This window comes from Macaca mulatta, chromosome 9, assembly GCF_049350105.2.
Source record: "Macaca mulatta isolate MMU2019108-1 chromosome 9, T2T-MMU8v2.0, whole genome shotgun sequence".
Taxonomy (NCBI): domain Eukaryota; kingdom Metazoa; phylum Chordata; class Mammalia; order Primates; family Cercopithecidae; genus Macaca; species Macaca mulatta.
The window spans coordinates 105,730,651-105,756,644 of NC_133414.1; the positions used below are offsets into that span (position 1 = coordinate 105,730,651).

The following is a 25,994-nucleotide window of genomic DNA, read 5'->3' on the forward strand; positions in this document are numbered from 1 at the left end:
GATGAATGCAGCCAAATGATTGATTTTGAATGACTGAACCCTCACTGGACAGAACCATATTTATGTACAAGTACTCAGTAACAGGATCCTTTCAAAAAGTCAACTCTATTCTTTGTTTCTTCTGATTATAAAATAATAATACATGCTTGATGATAAAAATGCACAACATAAATATGTATTTACATAGGAAAGTGAAAGATTCCAGTAACCATACGCCAAGATACAACCTCAATCAACAGTTTTTGTATCTTCTGATAGAGTTTTCTTTGTGTATCCACAGACATGTGTCTGTCCTTCTTGCTCCAGAGAGATGACACTCTACCCTTAGGTATCACTTCATATTAAATCATAGAGACCTACCTCATTTTTTAAGTCTCCTACAAAGTATTCCATGTTACATATGGACCATCGTTTATTTACACAATCCTTTATATATATCTTTTTTTTTTTTTTTGGAACAGGGTCTCACTGTGTCACCCAGGCTGGAGTGCAGTGGTGCAATCATGGCTCATTGCAGCCTCAAGTTCTGAGCTCAAGCCATCCTCCCACCTCAGCCTCCCAGAGTTGCTAGGACCACAGGCACACACCACTCCCAGCTAATTTTTGTATTTTGTAGATACAGGATTTTGCCATGTTGCCCAGGCTGGCCTCGAACTCCTGACCTCAGGTGATCCGCCCACCGCTGCCTCCCAAAGTGCTGGGATTACAGGCGTGAGCCACCGCACCCTGGCAACCTGTTACATTTTTTTGCAGAATAATTCTCAGGCTCTGTCAACATTGCTTTCCTAAGTCGTTCTCTGCCCAAATCCCACTGCCTGCTTTACTTTTATCCAAATGTACCCTGATGTCACTGGGACCTGCCAGAGACTTAGGGAAGCTATCTGAACTCCAGGTCCCTGGCTTTGGGTGTCTGGAAGCCCCGCTGTCATGTCTGAATCTTACTTCCTCTTGATTCTGCTTCTCTTAGTGAATCCAGGCAGCCTTCTCATGCCCATCACTCACCAAACCTAGACATGAAGCTTCATCCTTTCTCCTCTAAGAGCAGTCCATTGTGGGCAAGGATTTCATTGAAGTTTTGGTAGCGAAGCAGCAAAGGGTTGACACTGGGTTCAGCGAATCCACCCACCATTTCTCCCTCTGACTCCTGCCTCCCCAACCCTTTGGTTCCCAAGGCAAGAGCCTCTGTCACAAGAAGTTGTCAGGAAATGTAATGCCTCATCCCACAGCCCATCGGGCCAGCCTGTCTTTCTCAGCCCCATCTCGCAGTTCTGGCGAATAAGAAGCCCTCCATCTTGTCATGCAAAAATACTGCCTCTCCGTTCCGGAAGCCCCGTAGCTCCGAGTCTGCAGCTCTGTTTTGCCATCTGTTCTGTGGTTATCTCACATGGATCATGTGAGGCCTAAAGCTCTGCTCCTTTGGGCAGGAAGTAGAATTTCCAGATTCACCCATTGTTTAAAAGAATCCCACAGGGTAGGTGGCTTAAACCTGTAATCCCAGCACGTTGGGAGGAAGAGGCATGAGGATAGCTTGAGCCCAAGAGTTGAAGACAAGCCTGAGCAACATAGCAAGACTCTGTCTCTACAAATAAAAAAAACTCAGTTGGGCATGGTGGCACACACCTGTTGTCCCAGCTACTGGAGAGGCTGAGCCCAGAGGATCACTTGAGCCAGGGAGGTTGAGGCTGCAGTGAGCTGTGATCGCGCCACTATATTCCAGCCTGGGCAACAAAGTGAGACCCTGTCTCAAAAAAAAAATAAAAAAAGAATTCCCCTCCGACAGTAAGACAAGCACAGTGCCTTTTCCTGTGTAGCCCTATTGGCAGTAGTAATTCAGGATTTGATTGCTTAATCATTGCATGCCCACTGTCCTGTGACTCAACCTCCTCTAAATTTATGCCCTGCAGCCAGTTGCAGTTTTTGCCAGCTTCAGAGGAAGGGACATCCACTTAGAAGTTAGTATGATAACTTTAAGCCACATTATGCCAGAAAATAAACTGAGACACATAACATGGGGAGTGACTCTGGACTGGTCCAAGACATCAGAAAATCTCTTCATTCAAACACCAGTCAGTAAGATGAATTATGGAGACATTCTCTTGAATAGTCCTCCTTAGTGGTATTTTGTTAATTTTGCTGTATGTGGACAGCCATAGCAGCTCATTCGTATGGTCTGTTTCTAAACGTTTTTTCTTGGACAATGTACATACAGAAGCCATTCTGCTCTTCTGATGCCAGCCACTCTACTGAGAGTAGTACAGATGCCTGCACCATCCTTGATTATCTAATTTTCTTTTTCCAATAATCTTATAAGATAAGGTATTATTATCTTCACTTAAAAATGAAACAACTGAATTTCCAAGAAGATACATTACCAAAGTCACACAACCAGTAAATGCTGGAGTCAGGATTCAAACGTAGCTCAGAATCACTCCAAAAGCCATGCTCTTTGTCACAATTGGACCACCATGGAGCATGGAACGTTCTGACTCAGTTCCTATTCTTACATTCCAAGGTTCTTTGAGAACCATTTTCCAAACTAGTAGTAATTTCTAAAACCCAGAAAAACAACGTAACTAACTTAAAAATAAGTTCTAAAAATCTTGAATGTTTGCACTTGAGAAATCTTATATTTAATTAGTGGAGGTAGAAGACATAGACTTTTGAGAATGTTTTAAAGGGAAGTCGAGAGAATTTTCAAGGGTTTAGAGGCTAATGGTATGGGCTCTTTACTTTTAGTTTAGTTTTTTAATTTTATTGTGAAAAAAAAAAACCTCTAAGAAAAGTTTATAACATGTGTATATATATATATGGTGCTGGTTAAAAATAGAAAATTACACTACCTGGTGACCTTCCCCAGTCATACAGCATTAGTACTGTGCTATATTTGTGTACTAGGGACACATTTCCCTTTTCTTGGCATTATCAGGACAATTTTTTACTCATTAACGTTGATTAGAATCATTCTAGTGATTTGTGGAAGAACAAATAGAAAGGGAAAGGGAAAAATCATTCCTGTAGTCACAGGAAAAGAACCAGAAGAAGGAGAAAGAGGGAGATGATTAAAGAGAATAGTTGGATAGGTATTTATAAGAAAACTTTTTTCTGAGGTGGAATGAATGGAGCTAGAAAGGAAAAGGCGGCGTGGGCTTCGGAAAGGAGAAAGGATGTGCTGGGGAAGGGATAGAGCTATTGGCACTGTGGGTTGGAGGTTTGGCTGCTCTCCGGAGCAAGCGAGGAGGAAGGGGCAGCCCAGGCGGGAGGAGAGGGGGCATTTTGGAGATGGACACTCACTAGTTTGGTTAGTCATCATTTGGGAGATATCCCCTAGACTGAGTGTCCGAGTGTGTGACTCTCCCGTGTTCTGTTCTAAATGGAAAGATCAATGCCCAGGAATCATTGTTGTTTTTAACCAACATAAAATGTTGTTTAAATATTGAGTGCGCCTGTAATCCCAGCACTTTGGGAGGCCGAGGCAGGCGGATCACTGAAGCTCAGGAGTTCAAGACCAGCCTGGCCAACATGATGAAACCCTGTCTCTACTAAAAATACGACAATTAGCCGGGTGTGGTGGTGGGCACCTGTAATTCCAGCTAGGGGGGCTAAGGCAGGAAAATCACTTGAATCCGGGAGGCAGAGGTTTCAGTGAGCTGACGTCACACCACTTCACTCCAGCCTAGGTGACAGAGCGACACTCTTGTCTCAAGAAATAAAAATAAAAATAAATAAATACAGAGTGGGTGTTGAAGTGAACAGGTTAGGAACTGAAAGGACAACAGCAGGAATCTGAGTAGTATTTCAGAAGTAAAAAAGGACCACAAGTCATTTAGTAGGCTGGAAATGACAAAAGAGACTCATAACTAAACTTTATCAGTAAATGCCTTTGTTTAATTTATCACTACAGTTTACATCACCTTTTTTTTTTTTTCCAGGAGCCTTGCAAACAACAATCTCCAGACACTCCCAAAAGATATTTTCAAAGGCCTGGATTCTTTAACAAATGTGTAAGAGGACCTAAGAAATCAATGAACAATTAATTAATTTGCAGTCATTAACAAGGAAGCCTGGTATTGATTATTAGAATTTTTAATTGGCTTTTAAATTAAAATTAGGATTTGTAAATCTGAATTTTAACTGGCTAAAAATTTAAATTTACATGGACTAACATTTGAGTCTTCTGTGATATTTATCATTGGAAATTCTGAATATGTGGCAGCCAGGCATTCCTTTGACAAAGTGTGTGTCTATATGGCAGGGAGCGATGGTAAGGGACTTTGACAGGGTGGGAAGAGACCCGGCTAGAAATTTCAAGATCCCTTTTTTCTCATGAGGTCCAGGAAATAGGGCTACAAAGGGAAAACATAAAGGAGTCTGGGAAACTGACAGAATAAAGATGAAAGGTTACACCCTTGGGTTGGTCAGTCAACAGAGAAATGGAGCAGGAAGTGGGGGAAGGGAGAAAAGTTTGCCTTTTTTCTCATTAGACTGAACAACAACTCTAAGCTTAATCCCCAGGAATTTGGCTTAAGCCCCAGGAAGGGAATGAACTTAATTATTTTTGACCCTTTTTCAAACAAAAGAGCTTTCAAACTTTGACTTTTAAGCCTCCGAGTGAAAGATCTTTGCAAGGAATTTGTACATTTTGTTGTAAGCAAAGCAAGTAATATATGCCTAAACCTCTCAAAAGCAATTCAGCTTCATTATTTGCCTTCCAGAACATTAGAAAGGTATTTAAATGTCATAAGGTGGAATACAGGAACAAATGAAAGGATATATGAAAACAAAGGCTTTTTAAAAAAAGTATTCAGGTACTTTGCTGTAGACTATATATTCAAAATAACTTTTCTCCAATAACAAACAAAAAGAAAATCTGAGTCAAGTACTTTTTTCCAAGCCCAGTATTTAACTTCAAATCAGTAGCCTAATGAAAAACTTTCTTTGTTCCTTGCAGTATTTCCCCAGCCCCTCCTCCATGTCTATTACCCCAATTCCTGAATGATGGTTTAATTCCAAGAGAACGCCCAAATCAGGATTCTTCCAAGAGAGTCCTGGACAGACCATAGTTATCTTCTCTGGTTTACACTAGCCTGAAAGGTTGCCACTCATTAGTGTGGGTCAGAGTTCTCCTGGGAGACTAGGTCAGTTCTGGGAGTGTCTTGGAAGTTAGAACACACTCCATGGGTGACGTGGGATGTAGCTCATTGGGGATCCTTTACCCCATTTTTGTGTCAGTCTATACCCTACACTAGTGAAAAACAAAACAAAAAAATATTGAAATTGGCTCAGTCTCTCCAGGGAATCCCAAGATGGGTTTAGCCTTTTGGACCTACTCTAATATGCCCAAATCAAGAATTATCTTAGAAGTACAAGGATCCATGCCAACTTGCCTTTTAGTGGATTTCTTGGCTTTCTTGAAAGTATCCTCTAAAAAACATTTTTAAATGTTTGGGCGTTTAAAAATTATTTATGTGCGGTGTGAAGAGTAGGCAGCACCTATCTTAAGAATTCTATGTGACCAGGAAAGGAGGTGGAATTCCTGAACAGAAGCAATGCAAATACACAGAGAACTTGGTGAGTTGGGGTCATATGTGGAAATGTAAATGGTCTATGCTGTATAACTTATTACAGGCATGAGCGATTGTATGTCTGTGCTAACTTTGCTGTGTCAAAGTCATTTCCTATTTAAACTGAATTTGTAGACCACAGAAGAGGATCAGGATTAATTATGTCTGTGAGGAAGAAGAGAAGCAAACAGCTCACTTGATTTAATTAAATACATTACAATAATCACTACATTCTGTCCTTTAGACCTGTGCTGTCCAATAGGGTAGCCACCAGACATCTATGGTCACTGAGCACCTAAAATGTGCTCCTAGTACAACTGAGAGACTGAATTTTAAATTTTACTTAATTTTTTAACAGTTAAATTTAAATTTAAAAGCTGATTCTCAGCTCAATTATTGGAAAATGTTAAGTATGTTTGGAACAATTTGGGTATATACATCTTTTTTTTCAATCATGAATTTTATGACATCTAAATATAGATCACCTATTTCTGGTAAAATTTAGCATCTGAATTAAGATATATTATAGGTATAAAATACACACTGGACTTCAAAGACTTAGTATAAAAAAGGAATGTAAAATATCTCAATAATGTTTATATTGATGATGTGTCAAAATGATAATCTTTTGTATGTACTGGGTTAAATAAAACATATTATTAAAATGAATTATACCTGCTTCTTTTTACTTTTTTAATGTGGCTATAGAAAATTTTAAATTACATTTATGGTTCATATACTGTTTCTATTGACAGCACAGCCCTAGACTAAGCCACTTGGGGATCCAAGAGGGAGTAAGTGATGAGGTTCCATTGACTGGGTAGTCTTCAAGTGCATGGTGCTAAGTCTCTGAGCCCCAAGTGAGTGGTCAGTCAGGTTCCAGGTGGGTTATAGGGCAGGATGTAAAGCTGGGTAAGGTCATTCTGCACATGTTAATTGTTCATGTAGAACTCTCTCCTGTGTGGGTAGGGCCCTTGTACAGCAAAAGCAGCTGAAGTTTGTCTTTCAGGGACCTGAGGGGTAATTCATTTAATTGTGACTGTAAACTGAAATGGCTAGTGGAATGGCTTGGCCACACCAATGCAACTGTTGAAGACATCTACTGTGAAGGCCCCCCAGAATACAAGAAGCGCAAAATCAATAGTCTCTCCTCCAAGGATTTCGATTGCATCATTACAGGTAATGTACTCATCATCATTCCATCTCATAAAATTAAAATAAGAGCTACCTTTTTTTTTTTTTCCGTATGCAGGAACTGATATTTTTTATATCTTAAAAACCAACTGAGCAATTTAATTTTTAAAAAATTATGAACCATTGACAATGCTTCATGCGTTTAAAAGAAAAGTAAAATGGCCATTTTACTATTCTCTGAAATACATGTATTTCTTATGAATATTTGAGATCCAGCCAAGGAAAGAGGTATTAGCTCACAGTTATTTATCATTTCCTCTTTTTGCAGAATTTGCAAAGTCTCAAGACCTGCCTTATCAATCATTGTCCATAGACACTTTTTCTTATTTGAATGATGAGTATGTAGTCATCGCTCAGCCTTTTACTGGAAAATGCATTTTCCTTGAATGGGACCATGTGGAAAAGACCTTCCGGAATTATGACAACATTACAGGTATGAAAAGCCTAATAATATTTTGAGTGGGAAGTTAAATTACTTCAGCCAAGGGCAACAAGGAAAGATGAGTGGTATAGGGGAAAGCTTTAGCAGACCTAACGTCATTTGAATTTCAACTCTACCATTTGCTAAATGACCTGGGATTGTTCTCTAAGCCATAATTTCCCCACTTGTAAAATGGGAATAATATTAATACTTAACTCACAGGGTTGTTAATAAGATCATGTGAACACATATTCAAGAAACTTAGCATAAGGTCTAGTATAATACATAATCAGTAAATATTTGATTATTTTTCTTCAAAGAAAAGTATTGGATGGTGAATCAGGAGTTCTAGTCCAGGTTCTGCCACAGTCTCTTTGGGCGAGCCACTCATACTCACGGATACCCCCAACCCCTTTTTCTTAACTATAAGATAAGAAGGTAATTTTAGATCACTAAGTCTCAAACTTTGTTACACAAACATTTCTTCTACAAAATGTTAATGTATGCCTTGTAACAAAAAGGATTTTGTGGTTCAATAAACTCGTGAACCATATCTTGGTCTTGTAGATTCATAATACATACATCTGTGAATCCGAGAAGTCCTGCAGTGAGGAAATTTTTCCCGTATTTTTCACCCTTAATTTGGCCATGGAATCTAATTCTTTTTTTTTTTTGAGACGGAGTCTCACTCTGTTGCCCAGGCTGGAGTGCAGTGGCATGATCTGGGGTCACTGCAACCTCAGCCTCCTGGGTTCAAGCAGTTCTTGTCCTTCAGCCTCCCAAGTAGCTGGGACTACAGGCGTGCGCCACCATGCCCCGATAATTTTTGTAGTTTTAGTAGAGATGGAGTTTTGCCAAGTTGGTCAGGCTGGTTTCAAACTCCTGGCCTCAAGTGATCCACCTGCCTCGGCCTCCCAAAGGTCTGGGATTACAGGAATGAAGCACCTTGCCTGGCCTTACTTAGCTGATCTCTTAAGTCTCTTTCCCATTTTAATAATTTTTAAAATTATAAGTCATTAGTTAGAACATAGGGCTCCCTCTACAATATTTAATATCAGCTTTAGCTTCTAATACCATTAAATCGGCTCTCAAGAGCACTCACACCTCCCCATAAAAGGTAAGCCTTTAGATAAGGCATGGAGGGTCATGAGAGATTTTACTGGTAGCCATCACCCTCATTGCTCAAAGGACCAAGACAGGTCTGGGGCTTGCTCAAGGCTGGGGTTACTTAAATAAAGGGATCCCTTCCAAACTGAGACCATTTTATAATCTAAAAGAAACTCCTTTCTTTTAGAATCCTCCTTTCTGAAGGAAGAAGGTCATGTTTCCCTAGTCCCCCATAAGTTTTCCAGTGGACTATAGCAGGGTTCTGTGCAGTCAAAACCAGGCTCTTCTTACTTGTGTATGGTTCATGAATTTCTTTGAATGGCTCTTTAGATGAGCACTTACAAGAGAAATAAATCATACATCTGCAAAATTTCAGAGGGCACCTCAGAGCATCTTGTCTAGGATGATGTCTTAGTCCCTTCTTGCTGCTGTAACAAAAAATACCTTGACTGGGTCATTTATAAGAACAGAAATTTATTTCTCATAGTTCTGGAGGCTGGAAACTCCATGATCAAGGCACCAGGAGATTTAGGGTCTGGTGAGGGCTCACTCTCTGCTTCAAAGACGGTGCCTTCTCTATGTCCTAACATGGCAGAAGGGCAAAAAAAGATCTAACAGACTTGTTCAAGCCCTTTTCCAAGGGCACTAATTCCATTCATGAGTGTGGAGTCCTCATGATCTAATCACCTCCTAGACACCCCACTTCTTAATACTATTACACTGGGGATTAAACTACAACATAAATTTTGGAGGGACACAAACATTCCAACCATAGCAGATGACAAATATGTGTCCCATGCTCAGTCATTATCCCTTCCTTCACTCTAGACAGGCATCACTAATCCATCATGGTAATCGTTCATGTAGAGTGCAGACACGGCCACAGAATCCTTCTCAACACAGTTCCCCAGACAATCACAGTCAATGAGCCAATCAGTATTGGTACGTGTTGGAATCTGGTGGCCATCCTTAATCTAGTCTAAAGTCTCATTGTACAGAAAAGAAAACTGAGCCTCAGAGAAGTTAAATGATTTTCTTAAGATCATACAATCAGTTTAGCCCTGAAAGAGTCACAAGGTAGAAGACTACCTTGCCTATGGATGAAGCCAATTAGTAGAAAGAGTTAATGTAGAACTTTCTGCCCCGCACTAGAGCTGTAGTCAGAAGAGGCCTAAAGCCCAGATTTGCCCAGCTGTCTCTGGATTTTCTAGAGCCAAACTCCTTCTGTGAGATCAGAATCTCACAGGTCAGATAAGTATCAAACTCTTCCCCAAAGGATATCAAGCTAGGCCACTGACAGATCCCACATCATTTTCTGTGATTTCCCAAAATAACTTTCAGGAGCATTGCCCATGGCTGCCCCCGTCTTTCGATTTTCTTAAACATCCCTCTTCCTTCTCTTCACTCCTGCCACCAGTGACCTAAAGCTCCAGAAAAGTGAAAAGTGGCATCTCCTTTCTTTGCAGGGGAAAGGCGAGTTATTCTAGAGCAGGAAGCAGTTCAGACTTAGAGCAAAACAATTACAGTAGAGCCATGGGCTACCCAGACCACAATGCTAGCCTTTGGTTACCTAAGATCTTAGATAACCCAAATTTGAAGTCCTGGAATAGCTAACTTGTCCCCAGCTTGGGTTAAAAGCATAGACACGCTGGTAGGCCTGACTTTGAATCCCCAACCAAAACAGCCTCTCTGAGCTTCAGTTTACTCATGTGGAAAAAGAGATACTATTTATCTCTTAAGATTGTTGGGAAAATTAATGAGGTAAATTGAGAAAGCACATAATAGATGCTCAGTAAACAGTAGTTTTCATTAGAGTTATGATTAACTCATAATATGTCAGGGAAAGTAACGCTTTCTTTCTGCAAGAAATAAGAGAACACTCGGGCCATAGCTGTGTGTCCTGAACGTCTAGAGCAGGCTGGATATGACGTAAACAACTCAATTGTTGGTAACAAGGCCCCACGAGGCACAAAGGCACAGAACTTCAGGACACTGCTGCCATTGGGCTTTGGAGACCAGCCTTGCCTAATCAACCAAGGAGATCTCTTGTTTCAGGCTGATTTGGGTGGAAGTTGTATGGCCCCAGCCTGCATGTTTACATGCTCCAAAAGAGGATGGCCACACAACTAACCTCTCCTTTGTCTTTTCCCAGGCACATCCACTGTAGTATGCAAGCCTATAGTCATTGAAACTCAGCTCTATGTTATTGTGGCCCAGCTGTTTGGTGGCTCTCACATCTATAAGCGAGACAGTTTTGCAAATAAATTCATAAAAATCCAGGATATTGAAATTCTCAAAATCCGAAAACCCAATGACATTGAAACATTCAAGATTGAAAACAACTGGTACTTTGTTGTTGCTGACAGTTCAAAAGCTGGTTTTACTACCATTTACAAATGGAACGGAAACGGATTCTACTCCCATCAATCCTTACACGCGTGGTACAGGGACACTGATGTGGAATATCTAGAAATAGTCAGAACACCTCAGACACTCAGAACGCCTCATTTAATTCTGTCCAGTAGTTCCCAGCGTCCTGTAATTTATCAGTGGAACAAAGCAACACAATTATTCACTAACCAAACTGACATTCCTAACATGGAGGATGTGTACGCAGTGAAGCACTTCTCAGTGAAAGGGGACGTGTACATTTGCTTGACAAGATTCATTGGTGATTCCAAAGTCATGAAATGGGGAGGCTCCTCGTTCCAGGATATTCAGAGGATGCCGTCGCGAGGATCCATGGTGTTCCAGCCTCTTCAGATAAATAATTACCAATATGCAATTCTTGGAAGTGATTACTCCTTTACTCAAGTGTATAACTGGGATGCAGAAAAAGCCAAATTTGTGAAATTTCAGGAATTAAATGTTCAGGCACCAAGATCATTCACACATGTGTCCATTAATAAGCGTAATTTTCTTTTTGCTTCCAGTTTTAAGGGAAATACACAGATTTACAAACATGTCATAGTTGACTTAAGCGCATGAGACACCAAATTCTGTGGCTGCCATCAGAAATTTTCTACAGTACATGACCCGGATGAACTCAATGCATGATGACTCTTCTTATTACACTTGCAAATGAATGCCTTTCAAACATTGAGACTGCTAGAACCAAGCACTACCAGTATCTCCATCCTTAACTGTCCAGTCCAGTGATGTGGGAAGTTACCTTTTATAAGACAAAATTTAATTGTGTAACTGTTCTTTGCAGTGAAGATGTGTAAATAAGCGTTTAATGGTATCTGTTACTCCAAAAAGAAATATTAATATGTACTTTTCCATTTATTTATTCATGTGTTCAGAAACAACTGCCAAATAAAATGTTTACATTTTCTTTCATATCCCAAAGGTAATTATTTACAGGAGCTGTTTTATTCTTGTTGTTGGTTTGTTGAAGAAATAGTTTTATATAATAGCTTTGTATTTGGATCAAGGATTTACAGTGTGAATAATGAATGAAGATAAAATTATGGGTAATCTGATATTGATTACCCATAATTTATGACCAGGTTTATATGTGGCTCGATCAGATGATTTTTAACATTCAAAGGTATTTCCAAAGGTCATGGCCTTTCGGGATAATTTGAGGTGAAATGGTGACAAATTAAAAGAAAGGTAGAGAAATTTGCCTACTACAAGAGGACTGATTTGAAATTAGTGACAGCAAGACCCATCCTTTCCTGACTGATAGCCCCAGCTAAAATCATCACTCAGACAACTTCTAGGAGAAAGTAAAATCAAGAATTAGGATCTCAATACTCTATTTAGGGTCTTCCTAAACATCTGACAGCTGATAGAGATTGTAACCTTACAGCGTTTGCCTCAAATGTACCTGTCATGAAGGCCTCTTAATCTGACCAAGGATGCTTCACTTCTAGATACAATTTTGATTTGTTATTTACCTGCTGCAGAGTGCCCAAAAGGCTCATACCTGATTTTCTAAATTTCTGCTTCTGGATCACATGGGTCATTAGCACAATGCCTGTGATACAGTAGGCTCTCAAAAAATGCTTTTAAAGAAGCGTGTGTCCTCCTGTTATAATATCATAATAAACTTTCTGAGGCCTTTTGACCTAATTATTGCCTACCTCCTAAGAATGGGGTATTGTTCAGCAGGGGTGGGGGACTGAGGCAGAATAAGGCCCTCTGAGGCCTTAGAAGACTAACTGGGGTGTTACAACACAAAAACCCTACAGAGCAAGCAGTGAGTGCCAAGTACCTTCTAAACATTCCAGATTATAAGTATCCTGGGAGTACCAAGATGACTTTCTGGAAGTCTAGGTTCTTGTTTGAACTTAAAAGGAAGATGTAATTTCAAAGGGGGATCATGGCAGAGAAGATATTCCTGGCACGAACTGGTTCTGTGTGCTGCCTTCACGGAGGTGGTCAGAGCTTGCTCCTGCTCATGGTTTGCTGGACTCTTTTGCCATGTAAGTGTGGTCGGGAAGGGCAGACAGCAGCCCCTGGCATATCTAGAAGACTTGAGGCATCAAAGGTACACACATACTTACATAGTTTCTGTGAAGCAATTCCCTGGAGAGTTATGCACAGGAACCAGATTCCCATATGGGAAAGATAATAACTCTGACATCAGGATTATGGGAGAGAAGAATACCTCACTCCCAAACTGGCCTTTGAATGTCTTATTTTTTTCAGTTCCCTTTTCCTGTAAGCAGCATCATATGCTATTGGAGAACACCTGCTCTGTACAGGCTAGGTTGAACTCCAGCTCTGCCATGTACTGGCCTTGTCCACAGGCCAGTTGCTTAGCCCCGCTGAGCCTCAGTTTCTTTCCCTGTAAAGAGGGACACTAATACCTACTTCCAAAGATAATGAAAGGATTAAATGAGACAGTACATGCACGGCGGATTTCATTTCCCAGATATGACCACAACAATAGCTGCCATCCCATGTGCTCTGTGACAGCCTTTCCCCCATCCCCTCAAGAGGCAGTACCTAGTTCACCTACTCTTAAACGTGAATGAATTTATGACTTGCTCGTAATAGAATGTGGTGGGAATAATATAGTTGATTTCTGAGGCTAGGTCATAAAAACGATGAAGCTTCTCTCCTACCTTGTAAACTGGGACACTTGATTTTGGAGCTGTGAGCAGCCACCTTCAAAAGTCCTACTAGCCTGAGGCTACCGTTCTGTGATGAAGCCCAGCCCCCATGGAGAAACCACACGTAGGTGCCTTGGTCAACAGACCCAGCCAAGGCCATCCTCAGCCACCGGTTCTGTGAGTGAAGACGCCTCTGGGCGATCCCAGCTCCAGCTGACAAGTCACTACCAGACTTCAGATCTTCCCAGCAGAGGCTCCAGACATCGCAGAGCAGAGACAAGCCATCCCCACTGTGTCCTGTCCAAATGCCTGACCCACGGACTCTATGAGCATAATAAAATGGCTTAAATTGTTTTAAATGGCTAAGTTTTTGGGTGATTTGTTACACAACAGCAGTCGAATACTTAACATGGAAGTGGCACAACTAAGCACTTACCGAGTGATAGTTATTGTTAACAGGCACCCCACACTCAGAATATTGCATACTTTGGGATCATGCTCTACCTTATTATGTTAATGTAATTCTCCATCATTTCATTTTTTAGAGAATAACTCCTTTTTTTTTTTTTTATTTTGAGATGGAGTCTTGCTCAGTCACCCAGGCTGGAGTGAAGTGGCGCCATCTTGACTCACTGCAACCTCTGCCTCCCAGGTTTAAGCAATTCTCTTGCCTCAGCCTCCCAAGTAGCTGGTATTACAGGCGCCTGCCGCCACAGCCGGATTTTTTTTTTTTTTTTTTTTTTTTGTATTTTTAGTAGAGGTGGGGTTTTGCCATGTTAGTCAGGCTGGTCTTGAACTCCTGACCTCAGGTGATCCACTGCCTCGGCCCCCCAAAGTGCTGGGATTACAGACATAAGCCACCACGTCCAGCTGAGAATAGCTCCTTTTAAAAAATACATTATCAGTGTTCTTTGTGCCAGGCATTGTGCTGAATTCAGGAATGCAGAGATTAAAAGACCCAGATTCTGCCCTATTTGTTTTTATTTTTTAATTTTAGGGTCCTGCTGTGTTGCCCAGGCGGTAATGTTGTGGTGCAATCGTAGCTCACTACAGCCTTAAACTCCTGGGCTAAGTGATCCTCCTGCATAACTGAGATTGCAGGCAGGTACTACCACACTCAGCTAATTTTTTAAATTGTTGTAGAGACAGGGTCTTGCTATGTTGCCCAGGTTAATCTCAACTCCTGGCCTCAAGAAATTCTCCCACCTTAGCCTCCCAAAGTGCTGGGATTATAGGTGTGAGCCAAAGCACTCAGCCAGCCCTTCTTGTTTTCAGAAAAGCACTGACTGTTGAAGCTAGCAAACTGACTCTCTAATTTACCTTAAAGCTGGAGACCCAGAGGTGTATGTGAAGTAAGCTAGCTGAATTAGGACCATCTTCCAACCTGACACTCAGCCCAGTCCTTTCTCCATCACGTGGTGCCACTTTTCAAATATTCACTATCTGATTAGAACTTGGCATGTAGATGGGAAGATTGATGAGGGGTAAAGAGAAGACCAAGAAAATTAATTCAAGAAAGACTCAGGAGGAGGACACGGGTAGGGTTCACCTTTGCAGGAAATGACTAGCCTTTTCTGAGAGTTGTCCCCTCTCGCTGTACCCTTCATCTACCCTATACTATTTAACTCTGTCCCCTCTGCAGCCACAGAAGGTTGCACCTGTAATGCATTCCCAATGTTCACCTGAAATGAACTCCAGGTGTTCGTCCTAGATGCTGGGCTTAGCTCAGCCTGAGCCAAGCTGCACACAGGGAGCACTGGTCTTTGAATGGGAGTTCAAAGAGAAAGAACTTTGAGTTCTGTCTCCTGGATATTTGGAATTAGGACGGCAAAGGCTGAGCCAATTTGCCACAAGCACAGGATCTGTAAGGAGATGAGCCTAAATCAGGCTCCTTAGAGGCAGAGGGATTGATTGAGGGAGTGCTCTCAGGCTACACCTGAAGGGAGTGAGAGGAGCAGCATGGGACAGGGGAAGATGCTATGCAAAGACAGGAAAAGACAGGCTACACCTGATCCTAGGGGGCTGTCCAGAGTGGGAATTGTACCACGGAGTGTGTCCTGCCTTGAGGCAAGGAGGATGGACTTTTGCACACCCCCACCCATCTGACAGTCATTGGCCAAGGAGTGTGAGGCAAAACCTTTTGGGCATCTCCAGGAGAGAAGCTTCCAGTTGGTAAAGGATAGTCCTCCAGAGAAGGGTACACATATGAGCTGTTATTAACTGACACCCACAGCAGCTGCAGGATGAGGACGTCAGCCCAGTAAAGGCATCGGGGTGAGATACCGACAGCATATACCACAGTGATGGTGACTGGGGAGCTGAAGACACCATTTGGGGGCAGCCATGATGGTCCATGTGCCAGAAGAGCTGAGAAAATTGGTCAGAAAGTGAGAAGAGAATGACATGAGAGCTCAGAAAGGAGCCAACGTGAGAAACTCCACAGTATGAGGGAGAGCAAGAGAGAGAATAGAGAGAAGAAAGAAGATAGAAAAAGGGTGAGAAAAAGAGGGAGGAAAAGAGGGAACAAGGGAGAGCAAAAAGGAAGAGGAAGTGGGGAGGGAGGGATGGTGAGAGGAAGATGGGGAGGTACAGTGTTCCTGGTTGGGTTATCTGGTAACCAAACTCTGAGAAGTTACTGTACAGACATTAATTAAGGAGTCCTCTTGAGGTTATCACCTGGGAAGGAGAAAATGGAAATAGGATTGGGTGGAGGGAGGCACTAAACTGTGACAAAGTTCTAATAAAAGCCTCAGGCAACCTGGTAGCTGCTCTAACTTGAGACAGCTGAGCTGGGATGTCCCTTCTCAGTTGTCTCAAGTTAGAGCAAGGGGACCAGGTCTTTTTATGTAGGCAGTATCCATGCTGGTTAGCCATTGGATGCAGCTCCCTGCCCTTGAATTCCTCAAGGGATGATACGGTTTGGCTGTGTCCCCACCCAGATCTCATCTTGAATTGTAGCACCCACAATTCCCGTGTGTTGTGGGCAGGACCATGTGGGAGGTAATTGAATCATAGGGGCGGGTCTTTCCCATGCTGTTCTCGTGATAGTGAATAGACCTCACGAGATCTGATGGTTTTTATAAAGGTGAGTTCCCCTGCACAAGCTCTCTCTTGCCCCTTGCTCTAACGCCATAATTCTGAGGCCTCCCCAGCCATCTGAAACTGTGGGTCCATTGAACCTCTGTTTCTTTATAAATTACCCAGTCTCAGGTATGTCTTTATTAGCAGCGTAAAATTGGACTAATACAAGGGACTTCTATAACCTTCTAACGACAACCCATGCACATATACATTTTGTTTTGTTTCAGCTTAGTTTGAATGGATTTCTGTGCTTGTCCCAATATTATCTCCAACTAATTCAAAATGTTTAGGCATAATTTACTGTAATGTAGATATGATGGTAAGTACTAGATATTTCCATCCTTTTTCTTTCCACAGTTCAGACTGTATAATTTCTATTGCTCTATCTTCAAGTTCATTTTCAATCTCAAATGTCTTCAAAACATAATATTATTTCAATCAGATTAATGCTTCTAAACTTTTATGTAAAAATTCCAATGTATGAAAAGTTTTGAACCATCAAAATTTTAAAATTTCCAGTGTATTTTGGACCAATGTATTGTGAACCAATCTTTTTGGAAGTTAAAAAGGAGTTACTAGAAAAACGATCACACACTTGGTTGCTGTGGCAATGTCTCAAGTTCTGTACTTACCCCAAACTGATTCCAAACTCTCCCTGGACTGGCATTGGTCCCAGGACCACATCTATAGGTAACTGAAACAACTATAGCTCAACTCACTCAACTCGGCTCTTATCATACATATCAATCAGAATGTGGGATATAAGGCATTTTAATATGATTTCTATCAACAACATCAGGGCCTCCAGGGACACTACATTTCAAGAAGACCTAAAATGGCCCTAGAAAGTCCTGAAGGTGGAGTTCAAGATCTGGCCTGCTGTTTCTCCCACTCCTGCATCCTCTACCTTGCCCACACTCCAGTTACCCACACAATTTGCCAAACTCTATTAATCTAAGCACGGACATGCTTCAGCAGCTCCAACCACCCACAATGCCCTTTCCCCACTTTTCTACCTTTTGAAATCTTAGTCCTTCTCATCCAACCAGTTAGGTGTGATTTCTCCTTCCTCTGGGTTTCTTGGCCCATTGCTTTGTACCACAAGCAAGGCTCATGTTTCACTCGACCTTGCATTATGGTTAGCTGTCAATATATCCATCTCTCCCACCAGGTTACACATCTCTGAGGGTCAGGATTGTGTCTTAGAAACCTGTGATTCTTCCATCCATCCCACCCCTAAGTTCCTGGAACAGTCCTACTTTTTGAAGATGGTCCAAAAACTTGGTGGAAATCAACTCATTTAAGCCCAGAAGCTTCAGTGCTTCTGTTTGCATCTCTGACAAGCAGCCACATCCCCTGTGGTGAGTTCCCAGCTCCACAAAAAATCCTGGCCATGGATTGCCCCCAAAAGAATAGGATTTGACAGTCTGCCAGCTCCCCACCAGTAACCGGGCTAGGCTTGAAGGTGAAAGAGACACAATTTATTTCCTGAGTAAATCCTTATTAAATACACACACTGCAGATCTACCTATGGTTCACAAAACTGAAGGATGGGAACTGACTTAATGAAGCCATGGGGAGTAAAAAGGCAAGAAGCTTGACACTAGCACTTTCAGAAAGTCTATGCCCTTTGAAATTTTTATCCCCAGAGAGGAGTCCACACCTGTAGTCAGTACTACTCAGAGATGCCCCAGAGGGAGCATCCTCCCTAGCTGGAGCTTTTAACAGTAATTCCCAGCAAATCTGTATCCCAGAAATCGGTCCTCTTAATAATTCCAGATCTCAGGATAATTGTTGTTCATACTTCATTCCCTTGGCCTTGTCTATACACACCTATTTAATAATTCTAAAATAAAATTTCTTTAATATAGGACATATTCTTTAATATTTTAATTTAATTACAGTAATAGGTGACATTTACTGAGCACTTACTATGAGTCAGCCTCTATCCTAAGGGCTTTATCCATATTATCGTCCATCATCTCTAATCCTATGATAATAGTATTATTTTACAGATGAGAAAGCAGAGTCTTAGAACAGCAAAGTAACTTTCCCACAGCTATATAATCAGTTAAGAAGCCAAGAAAGATTCATTTGGATCATATCTATCAGTGGCACCATGTTACGAAGTGCCTAAAGACAAAATATATATTAAAAATTCAGAACTCTGTAAACTGCCAGATAGACAGATACTCCACTCAGAAATTTGATGTGTCCCCAGTATCATAGAGCTTTTGGTAAGTATTTATACGTATGGACACAAGACAAGCTCAATTTCACTGGAGATGTTTATTGAACACCTACTATGTGCAAAGCACTATGGTAGATGATACAAAGAAAATTAAAATAAGCAAAAAATTGTCCTTACCCCTAAATAATTTACAAACCAGTGGAACTTATTTCTAAAAGCCAGCATGCAAAAAATTTGACTTGAAAGAGGCAAAAGTACTTCTGTAAGGGTTTAAAGAAGAAATGAATCATGACACGTTTTCTTTTTTTTGGCCTGTAGGTCAATCCTGTTGGTGTCCACAATACTTCTGTCTCTGGGGCAGTGGGCATAGTGGTAACAGCATGTCTTTAAGAGTCAGGCAGACCTTGGTTTGCATCCCAATATGGCCTTCTCTAGCTCTAGGACCTGGGACAAGCTAATCAAACTCATCTGCAAAATGTGAATAAGGATAGTCATAGAGTGGCTTTGCAGATTAAATACTGTATAAGCCTCACAAGTATCTCAGGAGGTGGTTACTCTTAATACCTCTATTTTACTAATGAAATTAGCAACTTGTCCATGAACATACAGCTAGCAAGTCTGACCTAGGAGCCTGCATCTGACCCCTCCATTCTGCTACGCTGGTATGAGTTGCAGAAGTGGTAGATTATTGTATAGGAGCTGTAATCACCGATCAGGATAGGTGAAAGATGCTTATGCCCCATCACGTCTTTCTCGATGAGACCTGAGGATGTCTGTGGACTTCTAGAAGAAGAGGTGGAATAGAAACCCAGGTGAGGCAGTGGGACCCGCCAAGAGGGTACAGGTAGAAGATGGCAGTGAAGTGAGCAGACCACCCCAGCAGCATTGGTGTGCTCCAACATAGAAGACGACAGGAGTCACAGTGTGTGATATGCATGCATTCTTATTGAGGAACATCGAGGGACTTTGACCTCTAGAAAATTACCTATGTTCCAATAAAACTTGCTGTTGTTAAAATGTGGTCAATGTTTATAGCAGTGGAGGGAACACTGTGTGAAAAAAAGCTCTTCAAATTTCTGTCTGGCTTTTGCATCAATAAAAGTCAGATATCCCTGAATGATAAAATGAAGCAATTCTACCACATCATCCCTGTCAGCAAATTTATATTAAGTGATGTGTGCCTTTACTTTTTAAAAGTATACTGTGTTTTGTTTTGTTTTTCCAAAAAGAAGATAGAATCAAGCTCACAAGAGGTTTACTGTATTCCAGCCATGTGACTCTGGCCAAATTTCCTCAACTAGCTTAAGTTATTCTCAACTAGAAGTGCTCCACTGAGTAAATGCATACCCCCATTTCCTGTTTTCAAATCCCGTCCACTCTCAATGAACGTATCAGAATTATCAGGATTTTTCTAAATGCACAGCCCAGATTCTGATCCCTGAGGAGTTAACGGCAGCCACGATTTTTGTTTGTTTGTTTGTTTGTTTGTTTGTTTGTAAGTTACTGAAGCCTAACCAAACTAGTTGAAACATCTAGCTTCAGAAATATCTGGACCAGATGCTCAGATGATATTTTCATAAATCTGTCATTCCCTGACTCTTGGCCCTATTTTCCTCTATGTTGACTTTTTCCTAAATCAATCCCTCCTTTCATGGTGGAAAAATACCTACCAACAGCTCCAACATTAGTCTTGCTGGTATAGCCTTGCCCAGCAGAAAGACTGGGAACTCCTCTTCTCCAGTAGTTCTAATAAAAGCTCCGGGCTGGTGCTCATTGGCCCAGTGCCCATCTTGATGCAATTGTTGTGGCTAAGGGTAGAATGCTTATTGGCCCAGGTTGGGCGATGTTCCCACCCCTGGAACCCACGGATGAGAACCACATAGAGTGAGAGTGAGGTAAGAGTGATTCCCTAAAGTGAAATCGGAGTGCTATTAAAAGGAAGGAAAGAATACCAGACAGGCAAAACAACAAATACTGACAGTAGGAGGTGTGGTCTCTTTTGCGAACCTCTGCTTAGAGAGCCAGAGTTACTAAAGGAGGGCCATGCCCTCAGACGTGTCTAGAATCCCTTCACTGAAAGGTTTCAAAGATCCCTTCCAGCTCTTATTTTTCAAAAGTTGGCAAAATATAACCTCCCATCTTGGTCTATTATTTATAATGATTTACTGTTACCTTTTCTATATGCAGTTTTAAAGTGTGTTCCCTCAAACATTCTGTTTTAAAATATTTAAACTGGTATCGTTTGTTTCAGAATGACGTTTTCCTAAGTGAAGTCAAGCTGCCAGTTCTAATTTGGTGGCCACCCATCTCTGGGAGAGGAGGGACCAAGTGTTCTTAGATCACTTTCCATTCTGTACTTGAATGTGCTTCCATTTCAAATCAATCTGTATCTGGCAAGGGCAACACTAGCTCCCCTCTCTCTATACTTTAATCACCTTGAGGTTGGCCTTGCAGATTAAAATCTTAGACACTCCTTAGTGGTCCAAGACTTTTCCTAATTTAGCTTTCCTGCAAGTGTCTAGTCAGTGGCTAAAATTATCATAGGCCAATCTCAGCAGAGAATAGAACATAAAACGCTGACTTCTGTTCAAAATGGTCCCCCAGTCTGGGTGCCCCACACCAAAATCACCTAGAAAGTTAACTAAATATACAGATTCCTGGAGTTCTACCTCAGACCCATCAAACCTGAATTTTCAAAGAATGAGACCCAGGAATTTTTTTAAAAAATGTTCCTTGAGTGATTCTGATGTTGATAGCCCATGACCAGCCCACTAACTGGGATTCGGAAGCCTCTGATATAAATAACCACGTTGGACTAACCAGTATCATGTTAGTAGCTCCAAACCTGTGGTTAGAAAAAGTTATCCGAAAGCTCTAGAACGTACTAGTTTTAAGCATTACCCTAGGCAAGACATTTAAGTTTCTTGGTGCCTCAATTTTCTAGAAGATATTGGAACTAGACAAGGTCATTCCAAAGGTCCCTTCCAGTTCTGAAAATTCTGTGACTATCTGTTATAAAGGAGGAAAAAAAACAGCTTGAGAGTTTGGTGACCTTGACCCAATGCCACCTTCTTTATAGTAGATGAGTTCTTTGTTTCCTAATTCTAAGAGAGCTCTAAGGTAACAATTAGCATTTAGATAATCCTTCAGAATAATCTGTTGAGATGTGCAGTATGAACAAACTGAGGAAGATCCAATTTCCTGTTGACTTGGGTTTGCTGGGTTGAGTATGTGCAAGCAGCATTTAGTATGTTGGTGTTTAATGGATATGACATTTCACTGCACCAAATGGGAAAGAAGTATTTTTAGCACAGAATTCATCAAGGTTTAGTAAAGAGGGACTAGTACTCTGAATGGAGCGTGAATAAGCACAGATACTATTTTCAAAGACCAAATAGAAAGACCTCTTTCCCACTACTATCACAAAATAGTCATGTATGCACTTATTTTCACCCAAATCTTGAAGAACTCACTCTTTTTCACATCTCCTAAAACAGTATTCCATCTAGTACAATAACTCAGCTGCCTTACACACATTCCTCCTGTCTTTAGATAGCCTGAGTACCTATGTTTAATAGGCTAAAAATGTTGTTAATGATTGAAAGCAATAAAAATAGTTACAATTTATTAAGCATTTACAATGTGCAGGACATGTACTATTTTACATGCATTTAGTCATTTAATCCTTACAACAATCCTACTATTATCCTTATTTTCCAGAGAAAGAACTGAAGTTCAGAGGGGTTCGGAAGCCCACCCAAAGTCACAGAGCTAGTAGATTTAGTAGAGAGAAGAGCTAGGATTTAAGCCTTTGTCTCTCTCAAATTAGAGCCTTAGTGGTTTTTTGGGTTGTTTGTTTGTTTGTTTGTTTGTTTGTTTGACAGAGTTTCACTCTGTGAGGCTGCAGTGCAGTGGCATGATTACAGCTCACTGCAACCTCCTCCTCCTGAGCTCAAGCGATCCTCCTTCCTCAGCCTCCCAAGCAGCCGAAACTATAGATGCACACCACCATGCCTGGCTAATTTTTAAAAATTTTTTTGTAGAGACGGGGTCTTGCTATGTTGCCGGGGCTGGTCTCAAACTCCTGGGCTCAATTGGTCCTCCTAATCCTCCTGCCTCAGCCTCCCAAAGTGCTAGGATTACAAGCATGAGTCACCATGCCTGACCAAGTATAGTAATTGACTGCTATACTCACATGGATTATATCAGTCAGGGTAGGCAGGGTTATTTGGTAACCCTTTTCTAGGGTTATTTGTAACTCTCAAATCTTAGTGCCTTAAAATAATAAAGGCTTACTTCTTATTCATGAAACTAAGAACTATGTGCGAGTTACAATAATCATCACACATTCATGTACGCATTGGTAGTCAGTATATGGAACACTGGTAAGTCACTTTAGCAGAAGGAAAAAGAGGTGTGACAAAAGGCATGATTGGCTCTCAGAGCATCTCCCTGGAATTTGACACATCATTTCTGTTCACGTTTTGCTAGCTAATGCCAGTCATATAGCCATGCCTAAACCAATAAGACAGTGAAATGTAATCCCACTATGTGTCTGAAGGGAGATAGAAATAAACAAAGATTTGCCAACAGCCCTAATGAAAACCACACTGACATAATCTAACATGAAGGTTATAGGTAGGGGCGGTGTTTTCTTCATGCCTGTATCTCTGTCTTTTAGCAAAGTGACTGGTACACGTAGGAGCTCAACGCATATGTTGCATACATGTATGAATATATGAATAAATGAAAGAAAATATCAATGACAAGGAAATATGGCATATACTTTGATATATAACCACAAGAGACCTTTGCTTAGTTCTGCTTTTAACTGTAGCCCCAAGAGTACTCTGTCATAAGGGTGAAGTTTAATATATATTTAGGAATTTTGTATACGAGGGGCTCAGGAGTTGTAATGGACAGGTTAGAAGGTAGAGCTCAAAGTTGCATTTGCATGGTACATTTGCAAGATTAAGACATTACGGACTGGTCATGGTGGCTCACGCCTGTAATTCCAGCATGAGCCACCTTGACTTTGGAAGGTCGAGGCAGGAGGATCACTTGAGTCCAGGAATTCAAGACCATCTTGGGCAAAATGGTGAGCTCTCTTCTCTACAAAAAATTTTAAAATTAGCTAAGTGTGGTGGCGAGCACCTGTGGACCCAGCTACTTGGGAGGCTAAGGCCAGAGGATCACGTGAGCATAGGAGGTCAAGGCTACAGTGAGCTGTGTTCATGCCACTGCACTCCAGCCTGGGTGACACAGCAAGACCCGATCTCAAAAAAAAAAAAAAAAAAAAAAAAAAAAAAGAGGAAAAGAAAAAAAGAAATGATCAATTATCCACATCAAAAAAAGGGCATAGCATAGACATAAATAAATGCATCTTTCATGTGCAGTGGTGATTCAATATTAGAAACAGCTGCCTCTGGGTCCTCTTTATTTAAGTTCAATTATTATTATTATTATTATCATTATTATTATTTTTTGAGATAGAGTCTTGCTCTGTTGCCCAGGTTGGAATCCAGTGGCGCAATGTTGGCTCACTGCAAGCTCCACTTCCCAGGTTCACACCATCCTCCTGCCTCAACCTCCCGAGTAGCTGGGACTACAGGTGCCCGCCACCACGCCTGGCTAATTTTTTTGTATTTTTAGTAGAGACGGGGTTTCACCATGTTAGCCAGGATGGTCTTGATCTCCTGACCTCGTGATCCGCCCACCTCGGCCTCCCAAAGTGCTGGGATTACAGGTGTGAGCCACCGTGCCCGGCCTTAAGTTCAATTATTAATTAAAAACAACCAAACTAATGAAGGGACTTTTTATATCTGCAGTCACTCGGCTGTGGTATTCATTCTTCCCTTCCCAATTTGCCTCCTGTTTGAAGTATTTGGATTAAAAATGCTAATTATAGGGGAATAAATACATCCTTATGATTTAAATGATTTAACAGAGTGAAAAAACTGCCGCCTAAGGATTGGCAGAGGGAACATACCAAAAGTAAACCACACGTTGCAACTGTAAAACTCCTAGGAGAAAACACAGGGAAAATCTTCATGATGTTGGTCTGGGCCATGGTTTCATGGATATCATACCAAAAGCACAAGCAAAAAAAGCAAAAACAGGCAAGTGGGACTACATCAAACTAAAAGAGCTTTTGCACAGCAAGGGAAACAATTAACAGAGTAAAAAGGCAACCTACAGAATAGGAAAAAATATGCAAACCACATATCAGATAAGAGGTTAGTATCAAAAATATGAATTCCTACAATTTAATAGCAATAAAACTAATAATCTGAGTTTAAAATGGGCTAAGGACTTGAATAGACATTTCTCCAAAGAAGACATACAAATGACCAATAGATGTATGAAAAGCTGCTCAATATCACTATAAGGCACATGCAAATCAAAACCAGCAAGAGCTATCATCTCACACTTATTAGAAAGAATATTATCAAAAAAACAAAAGACAAAAAGTTTCGGTGAAAATGTGGAGAAACTGGAATCCTTGTACACTGTGAAATGCAAAATGGTGCAGCTGCTATGGATAACAGTATGGAGGTTCCTCAAAAACTTACAGACAGAACTACCATATGAACCAGCAATCTCACTTCTGGGATCGTCCAAAAAATTTGAAATCAGGATCTTAAAGAGATATTAGCACTCCAGTGTTCACTGCAGCACTATTCATAATAGCCAATGTGTGGAAACAACCCAAATGTCCATTGACAGAATGGTCAAAAGAAATGTGGTATACGCTTACAACAGAATGTTATTCAGCCTCAAAAAGAAAGAAATTAACTTTTTATTGAAATTCCTTTATTTGATTTTTAAAAATTATTTTCATATAATACTTGCATAACTTTCTTAAAGGAAAGTTTTCCCCACAATGAAGGTTAAAAGGGACTAAGTTGGCCGGGCGCAGTGGCTCACGCCTGTAATCCCAGCACTTTGGGAGGCTGCGGTGGGTGGATCACCTGAGGTCGGGAGTTCGAGACCACATGGTGAAACCCTGTCTCTACTAAAAATACAAAAATTAGCTGGGCATGGTGGCGTGTTCCTGTAATCCCAGCTACTCGGGAGGCTGAGTCCGGAGAATCACTTGAACGCAGGAGGCAGAGGCTGCAGTGAGCTGAGATTGCACCATAGCCCTCCAACCTGGACAAGAGTGAAAAGAGTGAAACTCTATGTAAAAAAAAAAAAAAAAGGTGGGGGTTCTGGGCACGGTGGCTCACGCCTGTAACCCCAGCACTTTGGAAGGCCGAGGCAGGCGGATCATGAGGTCAGGAGATCGAGACCATCCTGGCTAACACGGTGAAACCCATCTCTACTAAAAATACAAAAAAATTAGCCAGGAGTGGTGGCGGGCGCCTGTAGTC

The 25,994-nt window shown here is 41.2% G+C and overlaps 1 protein-coding gene and 1 long non-coding RNA gene across 5 annotated transcripts in view; one reads left to right on the top strand and one right to left on the bottom strand.

The window, feature by feature from the left end:
* Positions 1 to 11,634, top strand: part of LGI1 (leucine rich glioma inactivated 1) — a 39,775-nt gene extending 28,141 nt beyond the window's left edge. For 2 of the 4 annotated variants that reach the window (XM_015147638.3, XM_077945102.1), the window contains 4 exons: positions 3,930 to 4,001; positions 6,571 to 6,740; positions 7,024 to 7,188; positions 10,436 to 11,634. In XM_015147638.3, the coding sequence (XP_015003124.1) occupies positions 3,930 to 4,001; positions 6,571 to 6,740; positions 7,024 to 7,188; positions 10,436 to 11,271 (1,243 nt within the window). In that variant the 3' untranslated portion in view covers positions 11,272 to 11,634. The remainder of the gene's footprint in view (positions 1 to 3,929; positions 4,002 to 6,570; positions 6,741 to 7,023; positions 7,189 to 10,435) is intronic. The other 2 variants (NM_001261057.1, XM_015147639.3) reach the window with 2 other exon arrangements.
* LOC107000227 (uncharacterized) overlaps positions 1 to 25,994 on the bottom strand; it is a 186,207-nt gene that overhangs the window by 26,209 nt on the left and 134,004 nt on the right. The gene's annotated exons all lie outside the window — the stretch shown is intronic.